This window comes from Anser brachyrhynchus (assembly GCF_964034855.1).
Source record: "Anser brachyrhynchus genome assembly, chromosome: 2".
NCBI lineage: Eukaryota > Metazoa > Chordata > Aves > Anseriformes > Anatidae > Anser > Anser brachyrhynchus.
In genome coordinates this window covers 153,095,502-153,110,058 of record NC_137695.1, presented here as the reverse complement: position 1 = coordinate 153,110,058, position 14,557 = coordinate 153,095,502, and the positions used below count along the sequence as shown (strand labels likewise).

The 14,557-nt window shown below is 34.5% G+C and overlaps 1 protein-coding gene across 7 annotated transcripts in view; it reads left to right on the top strand.

The window, feature by feature from the left end:
* DNAAF11 (dynein axonemal assembly factor 11) overlaps nt 1-14,063 on the top strand; it is a 46,878-nt gene extending 32,815 nt beyond the window's left edge. For 6 of the 7 annotated variants that reach the window (XM_080581691.1, XM_080581689.1, XM_080581690.1 and 3 more), the window contains 2 exons: nt 4,948-5,027; nt 11,770-14,063. In XM_080581691.1, the coding sequence (XP_080437817.1) occupies nt 4,948-5,027; nt 11,770-11,956 (267 nt within the window). In that variant the 3' untranslated portion in view covers nt 11,957-14,063. Of the gene's footprint in view, nt 1-265; nt 3,654-4,947; nt 5,028-11,769 lie in introns of those variants that run through there. The other variant, XM_080581694.1, reaches the window with a different exon arrangement.
* The last annotated feature ends 494 nt before the right edge of the window (nt 14,064-14,557 follow it).

Here is a 14,557-nt window from a genome sequence, read left to right as displayed (position 1 = left end):
GCTTTTTATGTATGAAAATATCCTCTGCAAAACCTACCATATTGTGCAACCACGTAAGATGTATTTTTAAAAGAACTGAGAATAAGCAGTTTTTCTACCTGTTTGAGATAACAAAAACAAACCAGTTTTTCAAAAATTGTGTGGCACACACCTTCATGAAAATTACATTATGGTTCAAGCATAGGCATTATGTACTACTACTCTCACATCTCAGGTGATCAGAACAAGAGTTGCTTAATTCATTTTCCCTTCATGCTTTCCCTAGGTGCAAATGATACACTTGATCAGCTCTACAAAGTATGTGTACTCACAGAGTAAGAGGGCTGTGGCAACATGGTGCTTCAACTGAGAAATGCTACACAGCAGGCCTCAGTACTTAAAGAAGCCTGGGCAGAAGTCATATTCCCCTAATATTCCTAACTCTGTGTTCTCCTGTCTCACCTGTGCTCTGATTGCCTGTATGGAGTCATGCTGTCCTTTGTGGCACTAAGGGATGTGGTGGTTTAGTGGTGGGACTCAGTAGGTCCCTGCATGGACAACCTCTGATTAAATCACGAGCTGTCATTTTAGCATCAAGCATACAGTTTCACCAAGAGTTTGAGGAATGCTGAAAATTGTACTCATTTGATTAAGACTCATATTTAATTAATATTCAAAATTTACTCATATGAGAATTTACACTTTCCTACACTTATTTATTTGAAACTGAGGCCTTCACAATTGCCATTTTGGATAATGTTATTTTCAAATGCTTTTGAACAGAGTTTTGTTTATTACTTACCTGTCTTTCACATATTTTAAGTACCATCAATTTTCTATCTCATAACCTGCTTTTATTAGACTTCGATAGTGTTTTTGTGGATGAGCAGTGCCCTAGAAAACATAAATATTTCAAGGAGCCTCTGTGTACATTCAAATCTGCTATCTTCCTAGAAAGCAGTACCTACATGAGCAACGTGAATATTTCCTCTTTCTATTGTGATTAAGAATTGCCTTTATTCCGTGATTAAATTTATGTTCTACCCATGTTTCACCTGTCTTGATATTTTACCTACACCTGTATATTTTACCTAGACTGAGGGTCTGGAGCCTGCCTCATCTCAGAATGTCACAGTTCAGAGATACTTGTGAGACCTGAGGAGGTCTCTACAGAATAACCGAGGTCATGTTGTTCAGCCTAGAGAAGAGGAGGCTCAAAAGGGTCTTAACTGACTGGGGTGTGGTAGTGGTGGTGAAGGGGGAGTAAAGAAGATGGAACAAAGCTCTTTCCAGTGGTGTGTAATGACAGGGCAAGAAGCAGTAAGTACAAAGAGAAACACCAGAATGCTCTGTCTAACATAAGGAAACATATTTTAATGGTGAGAGTGATCAAACACTGGAACAAGTTGCTCAAAAAAGTCATGGAGTCTTCACCCTTGGAGATCTTCAAAAGCCACCTGGATGTGGTCCTGGGCAACTGGCTCCAGGTGGCAGTGCCTGAGCAGGGGTTTGGACTAAATGACCTCCAGAGATCCATTCCAACCTCAACTGTTTTATGATTCTGAGATAACGGCGAGCTTCGTGGATTTGTTGAGCGAAGATGGATCTGTGCTACTTTGCAGCAATTCCGCTTAGGAGGTGCAAAAGAATTGTTCTGTGTTACAGTCACGCAATCTCTTCCGTTCCTTCAGAACTAAATTGGAGTGCACAAGCTATATTTTTGGGGATACATATCCTTTTCAGACGTTCTCTATCCATACATATTGTATTGGTATTAACAGGATGTATTCTAGGAAGCTAAGTATAATGAATAAAGGTTAGCAGTAAGTGGAATGCCAATAGTTATTTTTCTTTGAGAACATTATGGCTGAAGTTATCAACAATATTTGAGAATACTAATTTTATATCATCAACTTAATATAAATTCCTTTTTATAAGATGATAGGAGGAACAGAATTCGTGCAACTTCTTTTCAGTTTATATCAGTGATGAGACAAACCTAATGACTATATTGTGCTGTTTAACCTTTCTGTTCCTGATAAATAATTATTCTCAAAATAAAATTATTTGCAACTAGATAAATGACTTAGCACATTCCTTAAGTAACTGACATTTTAAGAATACCATTAACAAAAAAAGTAAACTTCTGCAGTAGGGTTCTTGCAATACTGTCCTGAAAATACCTCTCTCTTCTCAGGAAGGGAACAGAAAATGAACTGAATTCAGTGTTTTTTGTTTGCTTTAGGGAGTTTCTGATCAGGTTGCTAGACCTTTCAGCATATATCTTCCAGCCTGTTCATAGTTCCCTAGCCTTTAAAATGAAAAGTAAAACCTCTTCAGTTTTCTCTCTGATGGCCTTGCCATACCATAGATGTTAGAGATAGTAAATTGCACGTAAAGGAAAAGAAAGTAAATCATTTTCACCATCTTTTCAGAAAACATTTTTTTTGAAAATGTACTGTTTATTGCACAGCAAATCATTGCAGAACGGGTGTCTTTCTAAGGCACTGTCTACCAACAGATTTGGAAGGTCATCAAAACAAATTTGAAGGACACAACATTCAGTGAATTGTGACACTTTTCAAGTGTGGTGTTTATACTGTAATAACCGTAATCGTCTGTACAGAGATTTTGTATGAGTAAGGGGTTGATAGCAAGTACATTGTAATGCTTCATTTTCTGGGAAAAATATCTGTGACATGAAGCTTTTCAGCCTTTCAGCCTCTATGCTCTGGCAGTGTCATTTTTGCAGATGATGCAGGAAAGTAAAAAAATGAACTTTTCTTTATTGGCTTTGACCAAAATTGGCATATTAAATCAGTGATTTTGCAAAATGCCATCAGTAGGGTACACCAGTAGCATGTTAATTACTGTCTGAGAAACAGCATCAAAACCAGTGTTATTACCAAACAGTTCTTATTTATGGCTTTGAGACATTCTGTGTCATGTTTTAAAACTTGACTTTCCTTATTTTAGTGAATCAGAGAAGAAAATTTTGACTTTTTGATTAATCCTTTATTATATAAGCAGTAAAAAATTAATTCTGACAGCTTTTTATAGCCTGGGCCTTTGAAAGCATTTAGAAACTTAAAGATCAATGAGAGTTAGATTCCTTAATTAATTTAAAAATAGAGGGGTATACATTATGCATGTCAGTGTAAGGGTTATTTGATGGAATTTCATTATAAAATTCTCACTTATCTAGGTGTGGCAAATGCAGTAATATTTCATTACTGTCAAAGGCATATGGAGACATACAGCTGTGAAACCCTAGAAATCTTTTCTTCCTTCAAAATAAATGTGTTTCAGGGAAACTCTGTTACTCAGTGGAATTCATGTTGCAGAAGAAGAAAGCCATGGTAGGAATAAATTGTAGGCTGAAAAGATGACTCAGCTTAAAAATATTGTTTTCACAAATTCCATCTGTTTTCTCAAATATTCCAGATTCTATTTAACACATCAATTTCTAGACTTCTCTGCTAATGTTCTTAAAAGATCTTTCCTTTCTGATTTCTGATTACACTAAATACTAGCAATAGTTTCATAGAATTACTTCCAAAAAGCTTCATTATATTCACTTAGTCCCTCTTCCTGTATATTACAGAGTTTAAATTTCATTCAGTGAACTTGCTACTGAGCCCAAACTCTTATATTTGTCCACAGCTGAAGCAGTGGCTGTTCTGTTTTCCAGATCATTTGTCCTGACTTGATTGACATCTCCAAGAGATCAATGTGCAATCACTGTCCTGGTGAAGCTCATGTGCCATTATTGCACATTGTTTCAAAAGCAAGAAAAAAGAGAACATCACTTATGATTTTTCTTGAACAGAGGTAGGAGGACATCTTTTGAGCAAAGGAGCTTTTGAGTCAAATGATATTTGACAATAATAGATGCTCCAGTACACAATTCCTAACCCTTCCGTAATTTGAAAGCCCCTTGACAGGATCACATCCGTCAAGGAGCCATTTCTGTTGATTGCAGAATCAGCAATTTTCCTCACTATCCTTGATGATGTGCTCTGAAGGCAAAGCAAGGAACCTTAGCTTCAGAGGGAGCAACAGAATGAATGACTGTTACAAGAACAGAACACTGTACAGCCTACTGAGAAGAGGGAAAGTTCAAAGAAAAAGACTTTTCTTCACCAGAGGATATACAGAGTCAGAAAGGATCAGCCCTTTGACAATGCATTTCAGAAATGAATGATAGAAGCCACAAGATTTGTCTTATTTCTTGAACATTTTAGAGCAGGTCTGGAACAGCATGCTTTCAAACCAATGTTACTAGAAAACACTAGATACTCTTTGTCATAGTTCCTGTTCATCTCCTTCCTTTCAAACCTTAAGGGGTCCCTCTCCCTTGATGTCACTAAGTAGGGAAAGAGATAGCTTTTGCCATAAGAAATAACTTACATGTCCTCTAAAAAATGGTGATGGACATGTTTTCTTTGAGAAAGGGAATTCACTTCGTCTTCAATCTTGAGATTCTGTTTTCAGCAAAATTGCTGAGGGAGTTTGTGGACATTTGTCTCTTTTACAAAGAGTGAGAAGTCCAGAGGGCAGCAGACTCTTTAATAAAAATATCTGAACTAGCACGTGGACACTAAAACTGAAATATAAGAAGGAGACACATCATGAACAAGTTCATTAGCTACAGAGAAAATCAGTAATGTGCATTATTAACATTGTGCTAAACAAGACAGCACATATATATATGTATATATTTAAATATTTAAAGATATATATACTCATATATATAACTGAATATAATTCCATTCAGATGATTTGGTTAAAATGGCTTTATTCATGTTTCACGCTGAGTGAAGAGTGTTAAAATCTAACAGAAAAGTCACACGAGAAAATTTATTTGCATCTTAATTTTTCTTTTTTTTTTTTTTGATAGATTATTTAAATGCTTTTGAGCATAAATGACTTCTGTGGGACTTATTTTTCTGTATATTTTTATTTTAGGCTAAAGAAATAATCCTGGCTAAGCAAAAATTATCAACTTCAATCAAACCTTCTGACACAATGCAAAAAAATGCAAGAAGGTAATTCCTTTTTTCTTTCACATTAGCGTTTTTTTATTTTATTTTTTTTGGTACATTAGTTATTCACTTGTCAGAATATATGTTTTTTATTGAGTATCTTATTGTGGAAAGTACGAAAATATTGATTTGTATAGAGTAAAACTATGTATGAAAGCTTTAGACTAATGGCCTGTCTGATGCTGTTTATAAAGTGATCTGCTCCAATAGCAGAGCCAAGAAAGCACTTATTTCTGCAGATCGGTTCTGTTTCATCAGCTCATTCAGATATTGATCTAGTATACACTAAAACCAAATCACCTACTGAGAATTGCCTCTGCAGAGCTCCTTGCTACATAGCCTAGGTCTCAAAACCATTTAGAAAGCAATGATTTTGAACATCCCATGAATGTATTTGCACAGTGATACAGTATATATATTGAGCTACTGCACCAATAAGTAGTTTCAAAAAGCAGTTCTTCAGGGTTTTATAACATAGCTCCATACTGTTACATGTGATGTAAACTCCATCTCTTGAACTCTTTCAGTTAGTGACTGCCAGTAGGAAGTAAATATCAGGGCTGCACAATTTTTTTTTTTTTTCTCTTACCAAGTGTTACTAGCCATTATGGTAGACAGACAGTAGGGCTCATAGCCACTTGGCCTTACAAAGTACAGATACCACAATATGTATTAAACTGTTTTGCTTTTCCTCTTGCTATAGGCAGCAATGTTCATACCATTATAAGATACGGTAACAGCAAAGTTTGTTAAGCATCTTACCTATTTGTATTTTAATTGTTATATTTGTTTCTTTGTGTGTTTTCATTGTGGTAACATGTTGATGGGAAGGCTAAGCAGTTAGTAAAAATTAGCATTATTGATCACAACTGTTCTTCTTGGTCTCAATGTTTAGGACACTGTTCAAATGGCACTACAAGAGTCACTGATGTCATTATTTCTGCTTTTTATTTTGTAATTTTAATAAGGATCGGTTGTGTCTTTTCTTGAGTGGCCTGCTTAATGAGAAGACAATAGGGTGACTGCAAGACTTTGTCGAGATTCCTAATGAGCCACAACCACTGCACCCTTACCTTAGGCAGCAGTGCATCTTCTTAATTACTATTTCCATAATTTTTCTTTAAAAGGTCCAAGCCAAATGGTGCAAAAGTGATGGTTCTTTCCAGCAGAAGCACAGCTAAAGCCTTAGAAACATTAAAAGAAATCAGTTAAAAGAAATGTCTGAACCTTTCTCCAGGATAAAACTAGATCTTCCTTCTGTAGATACCTGATGTTATCTCTCTTCCAGATTCTGCCAAACAGCAAAAGAGCTAGCAACTACGGGGTTAGGAATACATATTTCCTTAGAACTCTGTGTGTATTTAGTTTGGCTACACAGTAAGTGATTAAATAGCCATGATGGGGACGTCCCCTTCCCTGCCAACTGATGAACTAAAGGTACCCCATGGCGTAACAAAAGAGCAAGAAGTTGTGTTTGATTTCAGCTTTAAGTAATTATGAAAATGCTCACTGAAGATATTGAAGGAAAAATACAAATTTTACTGTTAATATATTACCGGAATATGTATTGCAAAAACAGAAGTAGGAAAGAAGCGTTCTGAATTACAGCTCTTACTACAAATAGTAAGTTTTGACCTCTTTGGTTGAAAAATTGCTGACTAGCCAGCTGTTAAAAATTTGCTGAATAGTTCTCTTAGATTACAGAAGAACATTCATTACAGTGGTTACACTTGACAGGTACAGATGTCTTAGCTAAATTCTGTCAGACAATCTGCTAAACTATAATATAGTGCTTTAAATCTCTTAACTTGTTAGCTAGATTGCATGATGATACTATTATTACTTCTGCCACATAGGAGAGATTTCTTCTGTGAGTGTATACAAAACTGTACTTCAAACCTTCAAAAAGACAAGTTTCCATAGCAGGAATTTGACATATTTATTTATTATGCGTCCAAAATTTCTATTTATATAGTAGCTGATTATGTCAGTCTTTACTGTGACTGACCTCATTCATCTATGAGGTATAGAAGTTGAGTTTTCCGCAATTGCATAAATGAAGTATATATATATATAGGTAGAAATAAAGTCATACTACATACATACATTTGTCAGAGTAACAGTTACAAAAGTAACATACCCTCAGCTTGAGACTGTTCCTCCTATATCATTGGAAAAGAAAAAAAGAAAATAAAACTCAAAATGTCTTTAAATGTTAATATACACATACTTGAAATCTTCCAGTAAAAGATTGAGGAATACATGGGAGATTCCTTATTCTTTGTTTTGTACTGTAGTTCTTTATGTACAGAGGTAGAGAAATACAGCCAGAGAATAGGCCCATTTAAAGAGGAGAAGGAATGGAGCATCAAATTCTATAATACTTCACAACATAGAATTAAAAACAAATCAACAAGTTCAAACATTAAAATATCAAATATATCTTTCATAATGAAATAAGGAATGTAAAGTAAAGGTTATCTTTTCTACTTAACTAGTTCAAGCATTGCAAATCCTACTACCTTTTAGCGAAGTACAATTGCACTGGTTAACTAAGCCAGTAGGAGCTATAGAAGATACTGCATTAGGTTAGAAATCTGATTTACATTGTACTGGAATCAGTTCTTAGTAGCAGTATGCAATTTATAACTTTTTTTTTTCTTTTTTTTTCTCATCTGGATTCTTGAGAGGAAAAACAGAAGAAAAATATATGCTGCTGGAGCATCCACCACTATTTGCTAGTACACTCATAAATGCTTTTGAACAGGTTATCCAATTCAAGCCATATTTGACTTGTTGGGCGATACATCAGATACCTAAAATGTTTGTAAGTTTTGTTGAACTCTAGGCCAAGAAAACTTGGATATTTTAAATCACTCTATTGGATTTTAATTCCACCCTTTTTCTAGCAAACGTTATCATAAGTAAGGAGTCCTAATTTGAATCCTTGAAAGAATCCTTGCAACATGTGGGAATACCCCTCTCCTTTCCACAGACTTAATGGCTGAGGATCTCCCACAGTACATTTCTAAAGTCCACAGAGAGAGATAGAGGTGTGACAACTTGGAAAGGAGAGAAATTCATGTTACAAAGAGAAATACAGTAGAACAAAATTAATAATTTCCATTCTGGAAATGTGAGGTAAGATGAATGGGTCTGTAGACAAACTAACCTGATGGAATTGCAAGAGGATTTATGTGATTTTTCAGAACCCAAATTCACCATCATTTCTGCTCCTAAACCAAGAGCAAATATTTTAACTAGAAGATAGGTAAGTGCAACTCAAGTGTGGCTTGCACAAGAGATGAATGTATGTATGGAAAGATCACACATAGCAAATCAGTTATCAGTTCTACTGAGATGTCATGTGTGCCATCTACAGAGGCCTAGGAGTAGATCACAAATTTAGAGAGTTGAATAGATTTGCAGAAATAATCTTTTCAGTCTACATAGTTTGATAGCTTTTTTGTAGATACTGAGAATTTTTGCTCTCACTGCAAGTTATGTTGTCTGGAATAGGAAGAATTACAGGAGTTAATTGACTTTTTAAACAGAATGTAGATCAAGTATGACTAAGCAACATTTTAAAAAAAAAGCTTTTTATCCCAGTTAAGGTTAAAGTATAGATTGAATTGCATTCTCATGAAGACCTGGAGCTAGAAGACTGGAAAAAGTGGGTCTCCAAAGCTGTTGCTCATACCTTGTAAATACCTTGCAAATATCTTTGGACATGCTGATGCCAAAAAGGAAACTTTCAATCACGTGTCAGAGAGTGCATTTTCTGGATAAGAAGTATGAGAAATCTTTGGCAATCTAAACTTTTATAGAAATTCAGAAGTTGAAACAAGGAAATGTAACTGTCAAACCATTAAAATATCAAATATGGGGATTAAGAACTGTGTGAACAAAAGTGTAAATTATAAAAAAAATCAAATTATCGGATATATGTTCTGTCACACACCAGACTGTTCAGCAGGCTGCTATAGTTATGCAAAAATGAAGGACTAACTATCATATTTTTTTAATAGTGTAGTCTTTATTTTCTTTTTTTAAAGCATTGTTGAACTATGTAGAGATAGAAATAGCCTTTCTAAGGGAAAAAAATGCCAGAAAAAAATAAATAAAAAAAGAAAGCATTGAATTCAATATAATTTATTTTCTATGGTCATCTAGTCTTTAGGCCATAGTTTTCCCCTGACTGCTCAGCAGCAGGTAGCAGTGCCCAAAACTTTGAACTTTATTTATTTATTTATTTATTTTACCTGAATTTGAAATCATTTGCAAATATTGAGGTTTCCAGATGTGCTGTAGTTGGTCCTGCAAGAAATATTATCTTCATCGCTATTGTTTTACCATTGTTCATGGAAGTGCATTAGCAACAAGATTATTTTTATTCCTCTAGGTAGACCTATATGGAAAAAAATCTTTAGGTGACATAAAACTCCAATTTTTCTTCCAAAATTCTATTTTTTCCTCCAAAAAAGGCAGTTAGGTAGGTAGTTAGGTAATTAGCCTTGACATCATCAATACTCAGCTCTTTTTGCACAGATTACATGATCAGAGGAGCATATTCCCTGGAGATTAATGCATGATAACTACACTAACTATCAGCCAAATATGTGTATCATAGTAGTTAGTATCTGTCATAGATATCTAGTATAGGTATCTAGTAGTTAGTATCTATCACAGTAGTTAGTACTATCATAGATAGTACCATGAGGTTTACTGAACAAATATAGAATATTTGACCATGCATATTTAAATATATAAAAATCTACCTCCTTTTTGGAAAGAAAAAATCATCTGTACTTGATTCTATTTTTCCTATTGTCCATTGCTAATAGATACTTGTTGATAACATGTGCTGATTAATTTTTGAAAATGACTGATGTTTATAATCCTTTCGTAGCTTGCTGATGTGGACTGTTACTTATGACACTCACTGTTAATTAGTTTTTGGTGTATTGAAGTTTAGTCTGCTACTAAGCAATAAATTATTCAAACGCCGTAGAGTTTACTATATTTTCATGACTAGCAATTTGTACAATTTTAGAGCTGTTGAACAAATGTAAATTACAACTACTAATTAAAATACATCAAACCAAGGAAAATCTTTTCTACTATGTGAACAAAGCACACACTGAGGCTAATTAATTTTCATATTAATGGTTTTTAGCTTTTTCTGAAGTACTTCAAATCAGTGATTAGTCATTAGTGATGAGATTAGGATTCTGGACAGGTGGTGCTTTTTTTGGAATCTCCCCAGTGGCTACAAATAGAGTCACTCAAGGTCACAGCACATTTCACAAATCACAAAGGAGATAAAAATGTTTCTTACATCTTGGGGATGAACATTTTCTGGAATGTTGCCACAAAGCACATCCACTTTTGTTTCAATAAACTGTGTAATATCATTAAAAAACTATCCTTATAAATTGAAGAACATTCCAGGTGAAGAAATAAAAGTTTTCTCATATCGTCCTTCATTACCCATAAAATTCTCTTCTGAGTAGTTTTTGTTTGTGCCACTTGTGGGAAAAGGTTATTTGGATCCTTAAGGCAGCAGGCTTCTCAGGAAAATGAGCAAATAATTCCCAAGAAACTCCCAAGAAAAACCTAGTGGCATAAGGCTGAAAGAGGTGGATAGGCTGATTAACGCCTCTTCTGTTAGTTATGCTTTCCTCGGCAGAGGAGAGGAAGAAACCTGCCATGAATCCCTCTGCATCTCTCCTCTACATGTACAGAGATCTTACACAAAGGAGTGAGCTGGGATGTCTGCTCAGGCCCCACAGGAGCCTTGATGGAGAAGCAGGCTTTGGCAGCTCATTGGCAAAACTCTGGATTTTTAACAAGTAAAAATGGTGTATTTTCAGTTTGAAATCATTTAATATACTTTATTTACATATTTTCATTACTTACATTGTCATCAAAGCAATGCATTCTTTCATCCAGTGGCTTTATTACTTTTTCCTTTGTTCTAGTCCTAATAAGTCTTTCTGATCTCCTGGGTAAGCAGGTAGTTTTCTCACATCTTTGAAGAGTGATGTACTGTCATCTGTAATGCTGAGCTTGGAACTTAGACCCAAAGTAACATTCAATATAAAAGGAAAATTTGTTCAAAGATGTACAAATCATGTTGGAATATGCAGAAATTAGAACATCATTGAACAATTACATTTCCATTTTGCCTTTTTTTTGCTGTAAACTGCTACAAATTACTTGAAAACAGGCTAGGTTTTTTCCAGTTAAGTGTTTAGTTCCTTTATTAGAAAACAAAATAAACAAACAAAAACCGACAAAATGCCTTCAAATGCTGCAAGACAGAAATTATAGGAGTATTTCAAATCTTTGATCATCATGTCATATTGCTTGGTTGCCTTAATGCGTTGACTGTACACATTTCTAAGTGTGATCTGAAAGAATTACCTTAATAGTGAATGAATCTGGAAATTCTGTTATGCCTCAGAACTTTCTTATATCTTTTTTTTTTTTCATAATACAAACATGGTTAGGATTCATATTGACAAAACATAAGAGTTAGCTGATATAAACAGATATATTATTACAAATAATAAGCACTCTTATTCTTCATTTAATTGTAAATTGTAAATTAAAAAAAAAAGTGAAATAAATTTAGTATCAAGTCTCACTTTGAAGTCAACAGGTTTATAAACAGTGACCCAGAATTGTGCTATTTGACACTGAAATTATTTTTTTTTTTTCATTTACTTTCTTCTTATTTCAGGAGTGGACAAGTTGAGAAATTAGAAGTGGATCCTAGTAAATATTCATTCCCTGATGTGACAAAAATAATCCAAGAAAAGGAACGAATTGGACAAGGACCTATTACACTACAAAGAGAGAAGATTACAGAGACTAAGAAGAATTATGTTGATTTTGAAAATAATGAAGATGTTCCTCCCTTAATTTGAAATGTTCTTAAGTAGTGTCTCTATATGTAGCTTGTATATCTGAGTCGATTTCATGATCCTATGTGTAAAGTAAGTATAATATAGCTGAGGTTGGAAATATTATTTACAGTTCTTATCATAAACTTTGTTATGCCTTTGTTTTCTGCTGTGTTTTCTGTTAGAATATTGCTTCTATAAATTCTTTCTTCTAGTTTGTTTACTTAGTAAATCCCAATTCAGAATGGGAGCCATATAAGTGAAATATTGTCATTTCTTCAAATAATTTATTGTTTAGCTTAAAAGATGACATATTACTGAAAAAGAAAGAGAAGGAAGGAAAAAAGCATTTGGATAAGACTTATGGTTATTCTAAGTGACATAAAGATAACAAATCTCTATGTATTCCAGTGTTTTCTTTCTCATGAAGGGCAACAGTAAAAGAAAGCAATGTATTCTGGACATGAGAGACATTGCTGTAACCTACCATAAATGAGTGAATTTTTCAGCATAAGGCAGAGCTCCAGGATTCTGGAGCTGGTATAGCAATGCCACTCCTTGAAAATGTTGGGAGAGGATATCATTGAACAAGGTATCTCAGACGTGGCACTGTGGGGCAGCTGAGAGAAATCACTAAGGCCATTCTTGGTTCTCTAAATGCAGCTACTCTAGACAGTTCCAGATTTTTCAGAGTCCCTTACAAATACCAAGGTTAATTTTTAGCTGTGATTAGCCTTACGGTGAAATAAGGGTGGACAGGAGGAATAGGATGAGCTGTTCCTTCCCTATGTTTTAGCCTGTTCTTAGCAACCAGAAACTCCATTATCTTATTTTCCCCTCAGCTTTTGAAATGCCCCAGAAGTGAAACAGGCAGCATCAAAGAACAAATATATGCTGGGTTACCGTTTCATTATTGAAAATTATTGCAATTTGGTAAGACCAAATTTGCTTTCCTCCCCCTGGTTTCCTGGGAGAACAAGGCTCATGTCATTCTTAATCTCAGTTCTGCTTTCAAAAGTCATTTTGGTTATTATTACCCTATTTGACAGCAGAGAAGGGTCCCAGAAATATTCAGATCCTCTAAATTTTAAATCCTCAAAATGGTCACTGACTAGTAAAAAGGGATTCTCTTGACACCTCCGCTGCTGGGAAGACAACTCAGCCACTGCCTATTTGGACAGTAGCCTCTCAGTTAATCAATATGTCAGTAGCCCTGTGTGCATGTTATCATTCTTGCTTAGGCAGTAGTTAAAGAAAGTAGGAGTCATGATGGTGGGGCTCTGGGAACCTAGGGGAAAGCCAAGGGGAGCGTGGGAAGTATTTAGGAAATATGCTTAGACCTTGAGAAATTATGGAAAGAGATAGTGGATATTGAGAAGGCAATGAAATTTTGTAGAGGGAGGATCACAGAAAATATTTCTAGGTTGGGAGGTTGCTGAAGTGAGGAATACATAGGGGACATTTGACAAAATCACAGGAAACCAAGCCTCATTAGCTCCATTGTCTACCAAACGATTTAAGAATGTATGTGCCTGAACGCCTCTATTTTCTTTTAGTTGGGGAATTAGCATTTGATTCTATATTAAAAATCAATACCTTTTTTCCTTTTCTGTACACTAATTTTAAAGCCATTTTTATTAAAACAAATGAATAAACAAACAAACAAACAGAAAAGGGATACTCCAGCCAAATAAATAAATAAATAAATAAAAATCCAGTGATCTACATTACCTTGCTAATGAATCTGAAACTTTCTCTGTAAAGGAAGGCTTCATTTGGCCCTGCAAAAAGAAAATGCTTCTGATTCAAAACAGCTTTTGCTTCCAGCCAAATTGGCTATAAGGAGCAAAAGCAACTCTGAAAGTATCAGAGGGTATTTTGTGGTTAGATCTTGTTTTCATTTTTAAGATAGAAAATTAATAAGCTGCACTTAACTGAAACACTAAAACTGCACTTAAAATATGTTATTTAAGTAGCAATCTAGGTTCAGATAATGCCTATCTATGATACTGGTCAGTACATTGTAAACTTCATGATACATTCTTTGAAAGTGCTATATCCCTAATTGTGAAAAACATAATGCAAAATAAATAAAATAAATAAATAAATAAACCAGTGATTAAAAAGAAAACATTGCTATTGAATTCCACCTTTTTTTAGTCTCGCTAAAGTGCTTTATGGTTCTCCACAGATGTTTAATGTAAGACAAAGATAAATAGTCTTTTTTAAAGAGTTCTGGAGAGAAGCAGAATAAATCCATCAGTTTAGGCTGATGGGTTGAATTCATGCTTTTTCTTCAATTTCAATCTAAGATGGATTAAAATAAAATAAAAAAAAAAAAAGGAGTTTCATACTGATGCTACGTGCACAGAGATGAAAAGAAAATGTATATAATCACAAAGACATTAGCTAAGGTTGAATTTGCACATATTTGATCTATTACAGTATCATCTTGGATAGTTCTTTTCCCATCTTGCATACTGACTTGATTTTTCTAGTTCCTGAGTAAATTATTCCATGATCCAAGCCTCTCAGCCCTGAAATCTACTTAATTATCACTACCCTAGTAGCTGGAATATAAAAACATCAACTTGTTTTGCAATATATCCTTATTGTCTATGAATT